This window comes from Lithobates pipiens, unplaced genomic scaffold (genome assembly GCF_037356315.1).
Source record: "Lithobates pipiens isolate NorthernLeopardFrog02 unplaced genomic scaffold, aLitPip1_a1.2 Scaffold_13, whole genome shotgun sequence".
NCBI classification, from domain to species: Eukaryota; Metazoa; Chordata; class Amphibia; order Anura; family Ranidae; genus Lithobates; species Lithobates pipiens.
The window spans coordinates 43152544-43173605 of NW_027507718.1; the positions used below are offsets into that span (position 1 = coordinate 43152544).

General features: G+C 39.9%; 1 protein-coding gene across 2 annotated transcripts in view; it reads left to right on the plus strand.

Moving 5' to 3' along the window:
- The window catches only part of KDM4C (lysine demethylase 4C), a 732113-nt gene that overhangs the window by 210149 nt on the left and 500902 nt on the right, over positions 1–21062 (plus strand). For both annotated transcript variants that reach the window (XM_077475057.1, XM_077475058.1), the window contains exon 8: positions 5427–5564. In XM_077475057.1, the coding sequence (XP_077331183.1) occupies positions 5427–5564 (138 nt within the window). The remainder of the gene's footprint in view (positions 1–5426; positions 5565–21062) is intronic.

A 21062-nucleotide genomic window follows, 5' to 3' on the forward strand; every position in this document is an offset into this window, starting at 1 on the left:
ACTATTCACAGTTGTCAATCCATAGTAGAACTTGTAAACTCCAAATGAGCAATCCACATTGGTTAACCACTTGACTTCCTGAAGGTTTTACCCCTTTCACGACTATGACATTTTTTTTTGCATTTCAGCACACTTCTTTAACTGGCAATTGTGTGGTCATGCAACACTATATGCAAATTACTATTTATGTCCTTTTTTTTTCTCCACAGAAATAGAGCTTTCTTTTGGTGGTATTTGATCACCACTGGGTTTTTTAAAATCATACTCTATAAATTAAAAAAAGATCGAACATTTAAAAAAACTGATATTTTTGCTTTCTGTTCTAAAACATATTCAATAAAAATAAAAAATAAATCACAAAATCAAATCTCTTCATAAATGTAGGGCAAAATGTATTCTGTTACGTTACAAAAAAATAAAATCCCAATAAGTGCTTATTTATTGGTTTGTGCTAAAGTTATAGCATTTACAAACTATGGCATATATAGTGGAATTTGTGCAGCTATAGATGATCTACTGTAATGGTGATGATCAGCAACTAATAGAGTGGCGGAAAATCTGGCACTAACAGACCCTCACTGGGAGGTACACTAACTAAATCGCTGACACCGATGTCGCTAGTTACACCAATACAGTGATCAGATATAATACTTTACACTGACAATGTACTAATACTGACTGGGATGGGGTAAATCTCTAAAGTCACTCAAGGGGTTAAAGTGGTTGTAAAGGTAGAATATTTTTTATCTTCATGCATTAAGATAAAAAGCCCTCTGTGTGCAGCAGCCCCCCTAATACTTATCTGCAGTCACACTTGATCCAGCAATGTTGCAGGAGTGTCTCGGCTGCCTGGGACTCACTTCCTCATTGGCTGAGACGGCATCGCAGCGCCATTGTCTCCCTTCTGCTGTCAGTCAGTCAGCCAATGAGGAGAGAAAGGGGGCAGGGTGGGCTGCGGCTCCATGTGTAAATGGACAAAGGGAGCTGTGGCTTGGGTGGCCCATAGCAAGTTGCATGCTGTGGGGGGGGGGGCGCGACGACTTAACAGGAGGAGCCAGGAGCACCAAAGAGGGACCAGAGAAAAGGAGGATCTGGGCTGCTATGTTCAAAACCATTACACAGAGCAGGTAAGTATAACATGTTTGTTGTTTTTAACAAAAAATAAAGAGACTTTACAATCACTTTACCTAACGTGTAATGTGTGTAATTTGCCTAGGCTGTTTTTTTTCTCCTTGCAAGAAACGGCAAGATTGCTGTTCTTCTTACAGGGTTTTATGTGTTTGTAAACACAAATCATTGGTTAGGACTTGCCAGGAAAACCGTGCTGTAGCCAGTGACAGCGCTGGCCAGCAGGGAGTGTGCTCATGTGCGGCCCTGAACCTGTAAGAAAAGAAGCTGGAAGACCTACACCTACGTGATCCAGCCTGGCTGCGCCCGTCCGCCCTCCGTAAATGTACTGTGGGCGGGCGGCAAGCAGTTAAAGAAGTGACAACAGAATAATTTCAGTTTCTGCTTCAAGTTGGAAAATATTGTTGGGGCAACCCAAGGCCTGAAGTTGGATGCTTAAAGGAGAAGTCCAACCAGAGCTTGTTTGACTGGTCTTCTCCTATGGGTCAAAGGAGTACAATTTGTTTTGCAGTCCTGTGACTTGTTTTCAGCAGAGAACGGTCTGAAGTCTGCTCTCTGCTGACGTAATAGGAATCGTTCCAGACACCACATCATCGGGACAATAAAGTCTGGATCTGCCAGGTGCCTGGACTGATGCCCATCTCAGCTTTTCAGTGAGCCGCTGAGAGCCTGAGACATCCGCTCACCTCCCCCTCTGAGCCATTGCCAGTGTTCAATCACTCGGTTCTCAGTTTAGAAGCGCCGGGGGACAGATGTAGCATCTATCTAGGTAAGTATGATGGGTGATTGAGGTTGGGAACCATTGCTCTAGTTTTTCCTTTTTTGTTGGCTACATAAAGGTTTTTGAAGGAAGGGATGAAAGAGCTAGGCCAGTTCAGATAGTAACTAGGCACTTCTAAACAAGGAATGAGCTATGAGGTACAAGACGGGCTGTGCAGGGGAATTGATTTTCCTGGAGTTATCAAAGTTTGTAGCAAATTCTATGGCACATTACAAGATGATGCAAAAAAATAAAAATAAAATAAAAAGACCACTCAAATAAGTGTAAAAAAATTATTATATTTTTCCCTACTCCTTAACTAAGTTTTTAGGTTAGTGACATGGTCTCTTTAATGAGATGTGGTGATGTTCTCCTCCCTGCACTCATTGGATTGTATGTCACATAATTTCAGGCTGCCCCATTCTATACATGTTAGGTCCCTTTCACACTGATCAGTATTTCAGTTTTAAAAAGCAGGAGAAAAATGCATCCCTTTAAATCCAATAGAACTCTTCACACTGGTCCATTGCGTTTCAGTTGCATTTTTTTAAAGTCCTACTTACTGCATGTTTGGTGCTTGTAAAAAAGTGTCAAACCACACCTCTCTATTAAAATGAATGGGAACCACATCAGAAATGTATAAAAATGCAACAAAAACATATGTGATTTTGCCACATTTTTGCATCAGAGCAGTGTGAAAGCAGCTTTATAGCAAGCAATATATTTCATAGAGCTGCACTCTGAAAGCTGTGCTCTGTTTTCCATACCAACTAAACAAGTAATGCAGGTTTTCTTTTTTTTTTTCTTTTTTTATTTATTTATTTTTTTTAAATTAAGCTGCTTTTTTAAAAAAAATTTTATGTAAGAGTCTTGTCTTGCAAGTATAATTTACATTCTTTAGAATAAAAAAAAAAAATATTTATGTATTTTCTTAATTTAGTTTTTTTTTTATTAACGTACACGTTTGCTCCTGCATACTACAATGTAGCAAAATAATTGTATCAGATTGCTCCCAAAACCTGTGTTGATGGGGGAATCCCTCCTGCAGCACTATTGTGTTATGCAACAGGGAGTCTTGCCCCTTTTTACTATGCATATCAGTGGTACCCCATGCCTCTTCCCTAAAAGCTCACTTTGTTTGCAGTGTTAATCAGTGGTTTCTCATAGCCTCTGTACTTAAAGACCCCTTTGTTTGCCTGGTAGTTGATGCTTCACTCTTCTCTCTTTTGCCAGTTTCATAATAGCTTCCTTTAATTACATTGGTGATCAATTGGATAGTCTCTGTGACTACCGGTATGAGCTTGTTTGAGGAATTGGCCATCTGTAGTGGTAGTCTTCTCACTGAACCTGTCAGCTAAATGCTCATCATTTGGCTTGGCTTTGCAAGTATTGCACAGGATGCCAAAGATGGCTCCATGATGGATGCTATTTTTCACCCTTAATTGTGTTGTGGCCCTTTTAAGGGGGTTGGTTTGTATGCAGTTGATGTACTCAGGGGTTCTCACCCATACAGAGGGAGGGTTTTTGGGTTAGTACTGTCAGACTCCTTTCATACTGGAGCATTTTGCAGGCGCTAAATCGTTTAAAAATAGCGCCTGCAAAACGCCATTAAACAGCTGCTCAATTCACTCAAGTGTGAAAGCCTGAGGGCTTTTACACTGGAGCGGTGTGCTGGCAGGGCGTCAAAAATGTCCTGCCAGCAGCTTCTTTGGAGCGGTGAACTTTAAATTTAAATCAATGGGGCAGCGCTGCGATACCGCCAGCAAAACTCTGCTCTGGCGGAATTTTGCAGGTGAATTTAAAACGAAGGTAAAGCAGCGCTAAAAATAGAAGCCACAGGGTGAAAGGGGTCTTAGGAGAGGACTGGATTGGGAAGTCCCCATTTGAGACCCGTAATTTGGAGGTTTAGGCTAGGTTCACACTATTGCGATGCGGGAACGCCGCGAATCCGCGGCGTTTTCCCGCATCGCTCACCTCCCGCCGGCAGTTCACACTGCCCTATGCGGACGGCTGGGGGTGTCAATGTTATGTTAATGACACCCCCAGATCCGTCGGCATATCGCAGTGCGATCTGCCGACTCGCACAGGAATCGGATCGCATGGTGTGAACCCCCATGCGATCCGATTCCGTTGCGGACCCAAAAAAGGGTCCTGTGCGAGTTTGCTGCGGGACAGCTGCGAGTTCAGCCATACTATCTGTATGGCTGAACTCGCAGTGCTACGGAGATCGGATGTGATTTGCTGTGCGAATCACATCCGGATCTCCCCCCGCAGCAGTGTGAACCCAGCCTTAAAGAGATATTTAGTGGGAAAGAACCTCCAACCCTGATTACAAGGGCTCTGGTCCCACGTGAGTTATTCTACCTCCTGGAAGAGGCTGTTGAAGACAGGAAGTTCCCTAGAGCAGGTTTTGTAGTAGTGAATAGTGCATGACTGCTGGGAGCTGCATAATTGTGCTCGCACTGTACAACATTTCCTGCAGGTAAAAGCCTTGTGTGGGTGTAACTCAACTCTTGATGTTACTGTGCTGAAGGTTAGCACGCTTTTATGTTGTAATTTTTTGCTGAAATTAAAGTGGTTTTGAACCCTCACCTATACCCTGTAAAGTGACTGGCCTCAGGTGATACTCAGATTATACAAATCCTCCTATTTAGTTTGAATCTGTTTATCTGCAGTCTTTTCGTCTCTATTGATTCAAAGTCCAGAATTTATAAAGCTTGTCTGAGCATTCAGTAATAAGGGGGCAAAGAGAAAATCACACCCTACAATACTCAGGAGAACTCTGAGAGCTGATTGACGAGAGAGGCTGTCAATCAGCTGGAGATCCCTCTCGTGTCACCATGTTTCTTTTGTTGTCAGGAAAACATATTAAAAGTGATTCATGCTGAAGCAGAAGAACGAAGCAGCAGACAGAAATGTGACAAGTACACACTATAGAGGGATATGCTTTGTTCATATTTCATGTCTGGGGTTTACAACCACTTTAAGACATTTTTGTTTGCTGTTGGAAGCGCTGTTTAGTTTGTCTTCGAAAAAAATAGACTTGTTTAAACAGCTTTGCTTATGGTCACCTCCACAGTTGGTAATAACCCCAAACTTTACAGTATTCAAGCCCTGCGGGATGATGACTAGCATTAATGGCAGGAGAGGTTGGCACTCGCAGTGTTCTGTACTGAAAAAAAAAAGAAAAAAGGTTTTAAGACCTGTCAGATATGTCTTCCTAAAACACTTTGTAATGTAAGTTCTTTCCAATGGATCATTGGCCAATGCGCTGAAAACTAAAAAACTGACGTTTCCATGCATTTTTTTCAGTGATTTGCAATAAGTGTTATTTAACAAATGTGTTGTAATAACCTGAAATGTCGCTTAAAATTTCAGCATTTTTTTTGCTTTGCTCTCAAAGCTTCATTTAGATCTTTTTCTTGTTTCGACACAGGATATATTTTCTTTTTCTCTTTTCCTGCTTTGATATCTCTGTTAGACGTTCATTTTCTTTTTCTTTTCACAGTTTGTCTTGCTTTTTGATTCTCCCCTGCAGGTTACACAAGAAGCTGGTGAATTTATGATCACTTTCCCATATGGGTATCATGCAGGTTTCAATCATGGCTTCAACTGTGCCGAATCAACAAATTTTGCTACAGTCAGATGGATTGATTACGGAAAAATGGCCAAGCTGGTGAGTTGATGATTTGCCTCAGACAAACGTTTGTTATCGTGCTGTGCTGCATGAAACCTGCATTGTAAAATTACAAGTTTACAATCTCAGCATATCAGACTGTTAGTGTTTTGCACAGTTTCCACTGATTGCAAGTTGGTAGACTAATAATATATCATTGAGGAAGCCAGGCTTGTTCCTTGTCATGTTTCTGAAGACTGGCAGGCACACACAGGTGACCTTAGGACAGCTTCTTTTGTGTATATCTCCTGTCAAATTTGAAATGATTTTATTAAAAAAAAAAAAAAAAAAAAAAAAAGCCTAATTAAACACACCATGGTTTCTTTAAGGAAAGAATGCAACTCATTTACTACATGGTTAAATCGACCCCATTTCTGTGATGACAGTAGTTCCTTCCTGTTTTTGTGTGCTTTTTGATCCAACATTTTGTTAACACTGATTAGTAAGAACATGTTACGTTTTATTCATGATCACTCGTTTTTTTTTTTCTTCATTACAGTTTGGGCCACAGGAACTGGCTACACAGGGCTCTCATTTTTTGTGATTGCCCATGTTAAAGTGATATTTCTATTGTTCTTGTGTGCACTGGCTTTGCTCAGTACTGCAGGGGGTATTGTGCTATTTGAATTCGTAATCTTTTGTTCTAAAATGGGAAAAGGTTTCTTTGGTAAAAACAAATGTTTTATGAGTTAAAGGGTAACTCCACTTTTGTAAGGGGGGGGGGGGGGGGGGAGGGATATACAGTTGCAACACAATTCCTATTGTAATTGAATGTTGTTAAAAATGACCTTTCCCTTTTTATTTATTTTTTTTTTTTTTTTTAAATCTGCAGCTCCTGTAATTTTCTGTAACATGCAATGCAATATGGGGCAACCTGTACAAAGATTGTATACAGAACATCCCCTGGAAATATAATTTCCTGCTTGTGTGATTGACTCACTGACTTTCCCAGAAGTCTGCACTGAGATGCAAGTCAGATTTTGGGCATCCCCTGCAACAAAAATGTGATTTTTGGTGAGATACTCCAAAAGACTATCGCATTTAAAGAGATGCAGACCCTGTTAATTTTCTCCATTAGAGCCCAGCAGATGATTGATAATTATACTAGGGATACACAGACATAGCCACTTAAAAATAGGGTTATCTGTGCTTTGGCAGTGGGAAAAAGGTATTGATAATGGCCACCGAAAAAGCATGCGACTTTGCCACAATTTTCATATGACTCAAAAACGCAACCGTGTATTTTTCATACATTTGTGCTGCATTTTCAATACATTTCAATGGGGAGGTGTGTTGCATATATGCATATATATATATATATATATATATATATATATATATATATATATATATATGAATTTCGGTTTTTGTCCAAGAGCTTGGTTTGGGTCCAGAATGTTCTTTTCCATGCATCTCTAAATTATGTAATCAGTCCCATTTACATTTACTCTGCACATGCGACACAAACAAACAGCTATTTCTTCAGAATAACAAAAGGTAGGAATCTGCAATAATGTTTAAAATCCTAGCAATGTACCTCGGAGAGGAGTGTTATTTTTTTTTTTGCTCAGTAAAAATGGAGTTACTCTTTAAGCTTTCCATAAGCATATAATTGTACAAGGCCTCCTGAATTGTTCAGACTAAACTGCATCAAAACTGATTGTATGCCAGAGTTGTTTGTTCAGTACTTGGCAATGTTCAAGTGCTCTTTCTCTGGCACTGAAGTGGAAGGCCTATGTATCCTTCAGCTAACAGAATAGGTTTTACTCACATTTCATATTTAAACGAAAAGATAAGTAGCTGAGTTTTCTTTCAAGCTGAAAACAGGCTTATATTCAACTGATAACATAGAGGTTTCTAGAGTTCATCAGGCTATATGGTATTATTGAATTTATCATTTGAGCCACAGCATGACAGCACAACATTTTAGCCATGTATGACCAGTGTCAGGTGCTCATCCACAATATGGGTACACACCAGTTTTTTTTTTTTATTGTAATCATGGGACACAGAGCAGGCCATAATAATGAGTATCTATGTTATAGGCCACCTATAGGTGAATGGGCACTGGCAAACCATTAGATAGGAAGTTCCCCCTATATAACCCCTCCTATGCAGGAAGTACCTCCGTTTTTTTGCCAGTGTCTTGAAGGTGATGGTCATGGCTGTTTAAAGCTCTTCAACCTAATGTCCCAGTAAAAATGGAGCGTTATGATCAGATTCTTTCCAATGGCAAAAAAGCTCAAATGTATTGCACCCAAGCCGCAGAAGGAAGGAGCGAGGTTTTGCCTGTAACGTGGCCTATGTGACGCTGGACCCTGGTGCTTTGGGAATCCTGATCTCTATGCCCAAGGAAATTTCCAACAGGGTGCTGTACAGGTCCAAGGGTGTGGACCCCAAATAATATAGGGCAGTGGTCATCAACCCTGTCCTCAGGGCCCACAAACAGGCCAGGTTTTACGTATTACCTTGGGGAGATGCAGACTAGAATACTGCAATCACTGAGCAGCAAATGATATCACCTGTGATGTATTTCAGTTATCTTGCAAACCTGGCCTGTTAGTGGGCCCTGAGGACAGGGTTGATGACCACTGATATAGGGGACCCGGTCCTTGAAGGTCCAGAAGTGACGAGACCCACCATGAAGGGTATGAGAATTGGTGACCCTTTTTGGTCCTTCACCAGAACAGAGTGTTCTTGCGTCCCCATCCAGATTTTTTACCTTAAGTGATTTCCAGTTTTCATTTAAACTAGGATTTGTTTTTTTGCGAATCCTAGGAGTACAGAGAAGTTGCTACATTTACTTGATGTAGTTCGGGCAGTCAAGTTCTATTTAAAAAAGTCAACTCTGATTCGGAAGACTGATTCTTTTTTTTGGCTGCGAGATGGGCCTAAGTAGGGGCAGGCAGCGACAAGTCCCACTATTTCTTAATGGCTTTGCCAGATCATTGTTCAGTTGTATGGATTAAAAAGTAAGTTTTTTTTAGATTGAGAGCACATTCCACTAGAAGGGTGAGTGCTTCTTGGGCAGTGCATCATCAGGTACCTATAGATTTTTTTTCTTACAGCTTACCTGTAAAATCCTTTTCTTGGAGTACATCACAGGACACAGAAGTCCCTGCCTTTTTCTGGGATCTTCATTGCTTGCTACAAAACTGAGGTACTTCGTGCATGGGGGGGATTCTATAGGGGGAACTTTCTGTCTATTGGTTTGCCAGTGTCTCCATTCACCTAGAGGTGGCATAAAACCCCTATAGTCATTAATATGGCCTGCTCTGTGTTCATAATGTACTCCAAAAAAAGCATTTTACAGATAAGCTGTAGGGACAAACAATTTTTTTTCTCAAAAACATGAAAGGGGCTTGCTCTCTAAACTGTTTCAACATTGGTAATACGAGTAAAACATGGAAATTAACCGTAGTAGTACAAAATATAACATACACACTCCCTAATCAAACCTATTAGTTCCAAAGTATAATGTTTAAAAACTCAAAACATTTCTCTTTTACAAACTTGTGTTTCAAGTTAAAATCTCTGAATTTTCCTGCTCAGCTTTCCTGGAGAAAAATGTTCAGCCCATTGACCATAGTTTTTTGTGTTCTTATAACAATTTAAGTGTGGTACAATGATTTTTGACTTCTGGCTGATATATGCTAATAGAGAAGGGGGGTAAGGGCAAACAGATTACACTGTAACTTTCAGATGTACTCTAACATTTAACTTAACTAGCTCTTATCCCACCCAGAATTGTATGTGCACCATTGAGCTTGTTATGGCTCTGTGGGACCCCTTGCTATTGGGGATGCCAGACCAAATTCTTGATTGTGACATGCTGTGTTTTTTTTTATTTTTTATCTTTGTTTAACCAACAGTTTAACACTCTCCATAGACAATGAAAGATTAGGATTTGAAAGTTAAAGATGGAAAATATTATTTATGAACAGGTTGAAGGAATGTTAGTGCACCTTTTTTCAAAAGGTGCGTGCTACAGTAAAGATCTTCTCTAAAATAGAGTGAATTCGTTTTTCTGCTCCCGTGCCCCATTCATAGCCCCAATATTATAAGTTCCCACAATGAAAAGTGTTCTGTGATTGGATGAAGTGGACCTTTTAATTTATTCTCTTGTCTACTATTCCACACACTTTGCATTGTGGGAGCCTGTAGTATGGTGTATGTGGTGCGGGCATAGTCTGCACTTTTTTTTTCAATTCTTTATAGGTGCATTGCTTTCACAATGCAAACGGTACTTTCAGAATGCAGACAGTAAGGATATACTTTAATAGTACCATCAAGGTAAAAATCAGAGCACTTTGGATGGATAGCTGTATTAAATATCAATTGCCACAGTTTAGTCCCTTTTGAAGCAGTAGAACCGCAAGGATTAAAAAAGCAAGTCTGATGAGAGACAGTTTTTTATGTTTTTCCATATGGGTTGAGGATCAAAGTGAGAGGAATGAATTGACTACGGTAAAGGGAGGAGAATTGTATATGAGGGGTAGTATAAAAAGGGAGGGGGGGATAACAGACAGAAGGGAACAGAGAGTGTGTCCAGAGGTGTTGTCTCCAGGAGCAGAAAGATGAGGTATCAGACTAGGCTATTAGCATTGTAAGTATTCAGTAGACTGTTATAACTGTTCCCAGTAGAACCATTCATAGTCTGCACTCTTCACAAGTACCTATGACTGGTACAGCCACTGATATGAACTTCCCCAGTACCAGAAGATCACCGCTCTGGGAGTATCTAAGGGCAGAGGATGGAGCATTTCTATAGTAAACAGCCACCAGCAGATGGGGCACACTTCACTGATAGTAAGTAGCATCCCTGGTGGTGTTAATAATAAAAAAAAATAAACAAACTTCAGATTAAAATTTTCTACAAATGCTATTCTCTTTGGCTTCGAATTCTTCCCTACTCGCTCAAAAAAAGAAATAAGCAAATGGCTATGCATACACGTTAAGCTACGATGAGTCAATGTGTAATATGAAATTCAACCTGTAAAGAGTTTAGGCAATATAAATCTGGGTGAGATAAACCGTAAAGAAAAGTCCCATCAGCAGATAAGCTGGCCAAAGCACAAAATATCCAAAGTACTGCCATACTGTCTTCATTTGCATAAAATATTTAGATTGATAACGGGACAGCCTTTGATACTGACCGTATCTATCTATCTGATTTATTTTTTTCTTCATAATTCTGGATTGTTGAAGGAGAAAATGTCATTCAGTGGTGATAAGGAGTTAATCGTACTCATTATGGCCCCTTTCTTCCCCAGTTCAGTATTGCTTATTACAGGACTTTGTTTGCCCTTCTCAGGTGACTTTGGAAGTGACTTCAGTGGATTAATTGTAGACATAAACATAATACCACTCAATAATGTATTCAAAATTGTAGTGCTGAGAGCATACAGGAAAAGTGATGGCAAAATCTCCAGTCATGAGTTTAAGCTGTCAATATGACCTTAAGGTGAAATCATTGACTACTAATGCCGTATTTAGCTGGCTGAGGTGAAAGCTGTAATCAAGCTTGTTTTCTTGCTTTGTAATCTGTGCCTTCATATGTTAAGCACGAAGTTATTTCCAGCATACTTAATGATAGCAGCAATGCTGCATTACATTGGAAAACCTACTGATGGCTCACACTTGCATTTTTGGTGATTTATTTTTTTTATTTTTTTATTTTTTCCCCCCATTTGGAAGAGGGTTTTTTAAATTGTTTTGCAATTTCTAGTGGGATGAATAGATATGTTTGTGTTTTGTCCCTGACACTGCTCTATACACATTTTTTTTCATGAATATTATGGTTTAAGACAAGGGCGCTCAACCTTTTAAAGAGGGAGGCCCAATTAAGTGATGTGGTAACCGGTTGCGGGCCACATTGAACTATGGGGTTTTACCACCCCCAAACTACAAATGTAAACAAGCCCTTACTGACCTGAGCCCCATATAAGACTGCTTTCAAACTGATGTTCTGCAGTTTACCGGCACCGTGAGTGCAGCACAGGGCTGCGATTTGCCATAGACTTTTATTACCTCTTGCGGGCGTGCACTTTCTGAAACCGCATGAAAACTCCTGTATTCAGGATTAACCCACAGGACATAATATAAGTCTATGACTCAGTGCAGCTAACCTGGAGGAAAGCCGCAGGTGTAGTGCGCTGCACCCATGGATCAGTGTGAAAGCAGTCTATAAACACTTTTTTATAAGTGCTAATATGCCCATTGCAAAAGTGCAGTGTTTAGTACACCAACCTTCTTTTCCTCTTCCAGCTTCTGCTGGCGTTGCTCTCCAGGCTGCTAGAAAAGTTCCAGTTGAAGTGCAGTTGCCAGGAGCTCTATTTGTGGGGGGAAAAAGCGAAGTCAATTTTATATGGGGGCCATGTCAGTTAAAGTGACGCAGTGCCAAATCACAAAAAGTGGTCTGGTCTTTGGCCAGCCAAATGGTCCAGGTCTTAAGCGGTTAAAGAAGGAAAAGCTAACACTGTCCACGGTTTGGAATACAGATGCCAGTTCCTTTGCTGACATTTTGGTTAGTTCATGCATATTTTGCAACAGGGGATGCTGTGAAGCATGCTCTGTGTGGGTGTGCTACATCAAAGTGGTGGCCTGCAGGTTGTATTTAATTTTTCTTTTCCCTTGATGGAATGAAATGCAGTTGTTTTGATGTTGGGTTTGATGAATTTGTTTGCTGCTGCATTCATTAGCTTCACATCAAAAACCTGACAGCCTGTTAAATGAAACTTTAGCGTGGATTTTCTGCCTTACTATTTGGAAACATTCCTAACAACTAGATTTCTTTATTATTATATTGCACTTGTGCACACCTTGTTTAGTAAGCATTTTTCTTTCAGTAGGAGCTTAAAAACTGTTTCTAGAATACTCCAGCTGGATTCTGTGTACAATTTAAACTTTATTTCAGGCTTCATGTGCCCTCACCATGTGCATATGTTTGTGTTATAGCTCTTATTATGTATTTGGCAGGGATTTTGTTTATGCACTAAGTGCCCTTATTGGCACCTATGTATAGGCAAATCATAATGACCCTGTTTTCAATGGATTAAAAATGGTATCTATGGTCAAAATGTAAAATCGTATATGTATTTCCACACTGAATGTAATTATTTTTCTAGCCTACTTCTATTATTCAGAATGATCTTTACGTTTTTAAATTTGTATTGTGAAGATCCTCACACATTTACATTGCTGTGACATATTCATTATGCCCTGTGATTAGAGACCTTGGCATTTGGTTAGGTGAGTTCCTGCTAGGCATACCAATTGGTTATAAAGCCAGTACCGACCTCCCTTGCAGCTCTTTCTGATCTCCCTGCAAGCACATTATCTCGCTGCCTGCTGATTCAGAGTGAAAGAGAAGTGCTTCCACACCTCACTTATAAACAGACCCGCTCAGTGGGAGATCTTTTCAATCTACCTGCCAGCACACAGAACGATAAAGATCTGAGATTACAGGGGTTCAGTGTCCTTATTTTTTATTTATTTTTTTATTCCCTCGCTAGGCCTAAATATTAAAGGGGTTGTAAACCCTTACAAACCACTTTGACCTACAGGTAGGCCTAGATTAAGGCTTACCTGTAGGTCCAAGAAATAGGAGATATTTACAAAAAGACAGGCACCGCTGTCTACGGCGCGCAGGCGCACTGGGCATGCCGCTGCTAACAGCGCTGTGAGTGGCCGGAGCAGCGATACCCGGAAGAAGATGGACGCTCCGTGCTACAAGGGACAGCGGTGACGTTGCTGGCTCCTGTGTCAGCTAAGTGACACATAATGGGCTACTATGCGATGCATAGTAGCCCGTTATGCTTTACCTTTGCAGGGAGACAAAGTGGAAGTAAACCCATTATTTTACTTCCTCTTTAAGGAAAACTTTGAAAAATATAATAAAACAAATGTCTCTGTAAAAAAAAAAATATATATATATATATATATATATATATATATATATAACTTACCCCATATTACAAGTGAACAATGACAGTCAGTAGAACAGTGGATGGTGTGTACAGTGTCAGTAGGGTAGTGGATATTGCCACTCGGTAGAGCAGAGGTTGGTGTCCATAGGACAGTGAATGGTGTCAGTCAGTAGTTTTATATTTATTTTTTTAAATTTTACGATTTAAATTTAAGTTTTACAATAGTAGTTTTTGATTTATTTTTAGGAGCCCCGTTTGGGGGGCTTTGGTAAAAATATCAGGGGTCCAAACAGATCCCTGATGTCTCACTAAAACCGAGAAAGGGACCAGGGACAGAGATTCTCCAATTCCTTTCTCTGCTTTACTCAGCCACATCTGCACTGGACAGTGAATAAAGGGGAAGTGATTTGTGCTGAGCAGGTTCCTGTTCGTACATTCAGGTTATGAATGAACACAGTAAGTGATAGGTACTTAAGAATAGGAAGGGGCTGCAGTGACATATTTATTGGCCCCTTCCTCTGCTCTCCATTTTGAAATATCCCCCAACAGCCGGTGAGAGGAGGGCAAGACGGTGGCACTGAGGGGGGGGGAGGGATCAAGCGGGCACACAGGAGGCCCACACAGGCAGCAAAAAGGAGCAGGGCGGCTGCTCCTGTGGCAGCTGAATGCGGGAGGGAGAAGGAGATGCCTACTTTCAGCTGCTGCAGGAGGAAAATACAGATTCCATTGGTTCCAGTAAATGCCGCCACCCCTCCTCCCTACGTTTTGGGATCGGCAAGGAAGGTCTGCAGCCTACCTGTCTGACCCCAATCGATGAGTTGCAGATCCCTGGATTAGGGTGTGCCCAGCAGGGTGGATTTTATTTAAATCAAGTACATTTAAATCACTAGTAAAAGGGCTTGATTTAAATCAACTTGATTTAAATCATAATTTTTAAAGAGAAACTGTTATCTCTGTCCTGCAGCAGATCCTCCTGACCTGCTGTTGACTCACCGACAGTCTCGTTCACTTTAATGGGACGGCTGATGAGGGATGTGGTGGCAGCATGTGAGTGGATGCCCGCTAACAGTGCAGCCATGATGGATCTGAAATGACAGGTGCTCTTTTAATGTAAGTAGACTTATTCTTGCTGGTAGTTAGAATCTTTAATATTTGCAAACAAAATAAAGGTTTCCTATTTAGAATAATAAGCTGTCAGGTTAGTAAAACAGCAATATCGGAACCAATTCAATCATACAGTTTGTAGTGGCAAAGCTCGAAGTCCGATGTTGGAAACTGCAAAGCTGGAACTCCGACATTTGAAACTGCAAAGCTGGAACTCCGACATTGGAAACTGCAAAGCTGGAACTCCGACGTTGGAAACTGCAAAGCTGGAACTCCGACGTTGGAAACTGCAAAGCTGGAACTCCGACGTTGGAAAAACTGCAAAGCTGGAACTCCGACGTTGGAAAAACTGCAAAGCTGGAACTCCGACATTGGACAGCCAAAGAACTTTCTGTGATTAACTGACAGCTGGGTTTTCATAGGAAATAAAGAATCCTCAAAGTGTGAAGAAGTTTCCTGGTTTGGTCTTGATCTGCAGATAATGGCAAAGAATTCCTAAGTGCAGCCATCTGTCTCCTAGGATCACCCTCCAGATCCTCCAATTCCCAGGCTGTCCAATCAATGAGAACTTTTACAGTTCAGGACCAGCAGCCCTCCATATTCAGAGCCGTCCCTCCAGCGGGGAGGTAGGTCTGGGCAAGGAAAGTGCATGCAGGTTCACTTCAGTTCCCTGGCAACTGCACGCTATGAGGAGGCAGGAACATTCAGTGCATGTTATCTCAGCATGCAGCGCTTGGATTCGTTGAATGAGTTTACCAAAAATGTAAATATTGCAGAATGTACAGCCTCATGCTACATTATTAAGCTACATTTCATGCTGAACAAACAAAATTATTAATGTGTCTTAAATAAAAAACTATCTTTAGATAGATTTTTACTCCAAAAGCATTTCATTAAAATTGATAAAAATAAAACCGATTTTTATTTTAAATTTTTTTTTATTTTGTTTAAATCATTGATTTATAGCCACACTTGGTACGCATGGCTATGTCTTTTGTACACATTGGCAAACCAGCAGTAAAATCTACCTGCTTCAGTCTATTTAGTTACTTGGTGGAATATTTATTTAAACCTTAAAAAATAAATAACTACATTTGACCCAAAGTGAAATGAAAAAACAAAACTCACTACTCATTGCATTGGCATTGTTTGATAGTTTTACGGATAGCGGAGCCAAATCACAGGTATTATTTTTTTCCCAGTCTAATAAAGGCAGCACAGTTTAGTCAACAAAACGTGTGCATTGAGTTCAGCATATTAATTCTAACCTTTTATACATGATAGATACGGCCCCACTATAAAAGTAAAGAGGTAGCAACTTACAATTCTGCATGGCAGGGCTTTTGAAGAAGCAGCTGTTATAGTTAGTAGATATACTTACATCAGAACAGCCAGGGCAGATAAATGACTTTATATATTTCCTCTGATCAGTCACAGTTGTTAGTTGGCACATTCCAACAAAGGCAGGAGTTGAGACAGCAGAGGAGAGGGAGGCACATTTTCTGTATTCAGTGGTTCCTCCTGGCTTGATTGATGAGAGAAGCAATGTAAACGGCAGCTGCTTATCTCTACCAATACATATTGTAGCATCCTGGCTGCTGCAAGCACAGATACCACATAGCACCATATGTCAAAGAGAAAAGGGACTGACTTGGTAAACCATAGAAAACTGCCATCAAAAGTCTTGTACATTTAGATTATGTGCTAGATTAACTTTAGTTTTCTACACATCATGGCCAACTGCAATGAGCAATTAACATTTCCAGAGCATTAGACATATCTGACTTGTGTGCTGCACTGGGGAGATATTCAAGAATAGCAACCACTCTGTTTTTTTGCTAGAAAAGATTTGCAAAATATCAAGGTAAATGCTTCCAGGGCCATTTAAATGCAGTTTCTCTAGGAAAACTTGTCCAACTAAATGTAAAAGTAGTCAGAAATAGTAGTTTGTTGATTTTTTTTTGCTACCTTGGTCAGAGCAGAAAAAGAAGTGGAAAGTTTTCAAAAGTTAGATTCCTATTTATGACTCCTTTTTTAGTTTTATTGTTTTCAAGATTTGTTTGTCTTATGAGCAACTACAAAAATGATAGTAGTTGTTTTTTTCTTTTTTTTTTTTTTTTTTCCTTTTGCTTTCGCTCTTTTCATGTTTTTCTTTCTGCCTATACTTCTGCCTATTTTTTAATATTATATGGGGACATTGGTCATTTCACTTACTGCAAATACACTGAAAACAACTCACTATAAAATCATGTGATCTGTTTGATTGTAATTGGTGTGTGTGTGTATAAAAGGTCAATGAGTTTCTGGACTCCTGACAGACCCTTGTATCTTTCATCCAGTGCTGCACTGATGTTTCTGGATTCTGAGTCATGGGGAGAGCAAAAGAAAGGCCCTGCGGGAAAAGGTAGTTGTATAAAACAGGAAAGATATCCAAGGAATTGAGAATTCCAATCAGCAGTGTTCAAACTCTAATCAAGAATTGGAAAGAATTCGCTGTCCAAGGGCCTCGGCTATGGAATGCTCTACCAATCAACATCCGCCTGGAAGAAAATCACCTGGCTTTTAGGAAAAAACTCAAGACCTTCCTCTTTTAGCAGATGATCAAAGCTCGCCACAGCGCCTAGAGGCGATTCAGTTCGCATTGTGCGCTATACAAGTATTTCATTCATTCATTCATTCAAAATGAGGGGTTCTTTTGAAACCAAACCATGGTCAGGTAGACCAACTAAAATTTCAGCCACAATTGCCAGGAACATTTTTCAGGATGCATGGAAAAACCCACAAATAACTTCAGGTGAAATGCATAACTCTCTGAAAACATGGGGTGTGGCTGTTTTAAGATGCACACGAAGATGCCTCGAACCTGGCACAGAGTCATTTGGAGTGATGAGACCAAAATTTAGCTTTTTGGGCACAACCATAAACACTACATTTGGAGAGAAGTCCACAAAGGCCAATGATGAAAGTTACACCATTCCTACTGTAAAACACGGAGGTAGATCGCTGATATTTTGGGGATGTGTGAGCTACAAAGGCACAGGAAATTTGGTCAAAATTGATGGCAAGATGAATGCAGTATGTTATCAAAAACAGGAAGCTATGCATGGGAAATTCTTGGACATTCCAACATGACAATGATCCAAAACACAAGGCCAAGTTGACCTGTCATTGGCTACAGCAGAATAAAGTGAAGGTTCTGGAGTAACCATCTGTTTTCTGACCTCAATATCCTTGAGCCACTCTGGGGAGATCTCAAATGTGCAGTTCATGCAAGACAGCCCAAGAATTTACAGGAACTGGATGCTTTTTGCCAAGAGGAATGGGCAACTTTACCATCCGAGAAGATAAAGAGCCTCATCCACAAAATACTTCAAGCTGTCATTGATGTCAAAGGGGGTGACAGTACATGGTATTAAGAACTGGGGTATGTAAAATGTTGATCAGGGTCATTGGGGTAGTTTCTGTTGCCATTATGATAACAAAAAGAGCAAGCATAGTTGATTGATAATAAATGGCTTCAGGCAAACACTAACCATGAGTGAAAAAAGTTTGTGTTCTCATTCATATTCTCTGAAAAATGGCCAAGATATCATAAATTCTGACAGAGTATGTGAACTTGAGCACAACTGTGTGTGTGTGTGTGTGTGTGTGTGTGTATATATATAGCGGAAGCTGATTGGTGGGTACAGTGTACTAAATGTCAACAGTCCGAGAGACAGAACTGCAATCTGCCTATGTAAATGAGTCAGATTGCCGTTCTGATAGGAGGGAAGGCATGGATTCTGTGTCTCTGCAAAACAGGGACCAAGATCCAGATCTTCCCCTAGTAAAAGCACCTCCCACAGTTTAGTAAAACACAGGCCAGATACACGGTTAACCCTTTGCCCCCGATGTTAATTCCTTCCTAGCCAGTGTCATTAGTATAGTGGCAGTGCATATTTTTTAGCACTGATTAGTGTCACTGGTCCCCAAAAAGTGTCAGTGTCCAGAATGTCTGCTGCTGGTAAGTTGGCTGCTTTTTTTCAGCTGCCCCTGAACTCATCCAATGTTATCTTATGTGTACAATGTACACAGGTTCGTTTAATGTTGTTTTTAGGCAGTTGAGTTTAGAGGCATTTCAAGTGCCAAATACTTCTGAGCGCTGTAACTGGCATTTAGCCGCGTTTCGTTTTTTGGCTACTTACAAAAATAAAATTTAGTTTTTTCAAACGCTTCTAAACGTGCCATGTAAACACACCAAAACCGACCTTTTAGATTATCTGTGAAGGTAAATCAGTCAGGAGAGGTTGTAAAAACATCCCGTGTACGTTAAGCCTCATGTACACTGCTACTCCTAAACTCATGTTTGAGAGCTTTTGGCATTTCTTTGTCTTTTTTCCAGAGTTAAGGAGCAGCAGAGTTTAGAAGCAGTCAAAGCTTCTCTCCTGAACGCAGAAGAATAGTGTTCAGGAGGGGAACTTTTGGGCATAAAAAAAAAAAAAAAAAATACTTCTAATAGGCCTAATAGGCTGGTGGCATTTGGGAGCATTCCGATTATAATGGTTAAATATTTTATAATGCAGAGGGTAGAGTCGTGTGTTAATTATACAAGGGGTCTGTAAAAATGTATTCTAATGTAATATTCTCAAAATATTTGTTTATTTTAGACAGTTGGTGTTCTGTTTCTTTTGTGTCTTTAATGGTGCATATCTAGTTAAATGCCTTTTTTTTTTTTTTAAGTGTAGCATAGCTTTCCCGACTTTATGCATACAGAGAGATTGTAGTTGGGCTCTTGTTTGCACATTTTGACATATCGTCGCAAGTGCAGGTTTTTGGTTAGTAGTTCAAGGTTAGGAAATTTTTTGTATTTTTTTTTCTGCATATTTGTGTCCATTTTGAGTTGATCAGCTAGAAAAATGACACAGTCCTCTGACCACAGAAACCATCATTGCGTTGAAAGGATTCAGTTAGCGCATCATTCATATGCAGTTTATTGTGGTTATTATTGAGCCTGGTCATTTAGCCTTCGATGACATTGTTTTTTGCCTTACCTAGTATCCATGTCCATATGTCACTTCCAATTGGCGTACAGCCACGTCTGATGCGTTTCGGCATCACAACTTTATATCGATCCTAGATTAAGTTGTGATGACAAAACGCATCAAGATGTGACTGTACGTCAAGCAAAAGTGGCGATCTGCGAGAGAAGAACTAGGGGTCAGGGGAGAGACGTAGCTTGTCAGCTTCCTTACTATTGGGACTCATCCTTGATGGTGATGTTCTCTCATAAGGCTTTTTATATTCTTTGACGTGTGAGTTTAATGTGAGATGTTTGCTTTTAAATAAAGTGGTTTTAAACATATTACACTATTGGAGCTCTCCTTCCTCTTCCCCTGTATGAGAATTTATTCTGCGTTTTTAAAATACGCGATCTGGAGACTGCTGATGGACTGATTAACCTTAGGGTTAAAGGCACATTTGCTGAACATGAGCGTGAGGCAAATACATTTTGGTGAGTGTACACCTGATTGGGAAGCAGGGGCACGTTTTCACAAGATGTGGTGTGAAAATTGCTACCCAAATTACATGTGAGGAGGGAATTCTCTATCTTAGTACTCAAAATATTATGAGTTTTGGTAATTCCTGAGTCCCAGTATATCATCAGCTTTGGGTATCTCCACAGGATCGGAACAAGGTCCCCGAATGCCACCCCACATTCTTTACATGTTGGGGATTCTCTTAAACTTTTTTTCTGACGGAAAAACAGAAGAACAGAATGAATAATTGCATTAGTCTAAATGAGTGAGACCATTGAAACATTTCGAAACCTCTCCCTACATTTTGTTTTCAGAAATGGTACCCAAATCTTACTCCCATTTTTTTCCTTACGTCAGATGATTTATATACTCTTATATATGTGTCTATAGAGGAATTATACATTTGGTGTCTGTTGAAGCAATCGATTTATTCATAATACCAATATCCATAAAAATTTAAATTGAGCTTGTATTGCATGTCAAAGCTGAAGTTACTGAAAAAAAAAAATCATACCCAACAAATATTCCGATTATACTTCCTGAAATGATTTAAGGTCATCATCCTTCATACAGCTAATGAACAGTACAAGTACCTGTTGATTTTATTTTTAAAGCCCTAGAGTTTAGCAAGTTCAGGACAGTTAGTCTTCTCCCAATTAGGTGTATAACTTGTAAGACCCTTAACGCTCATGAGTTGTTTGTAGTCAATACAAGTTTTTCCATAAGATGTAAAGTTGGTATTCTGTAAACGATTTGGTGAAAGGGGGCATTTCCAATCCATAAAAAAGGCTACGTCTTCATAAAAGGTATTTAACCACTTACCAATTTTCAGCTTTCGGTGCTGTCACACTTTGAATGACAATTGCGTGGTAATGCAATACTGTACCCAAACCAAATTTTTGTCTTTTTTTTTTTTTTTTCCACACAAATAGAGCTTTCTTTTGGTGGTA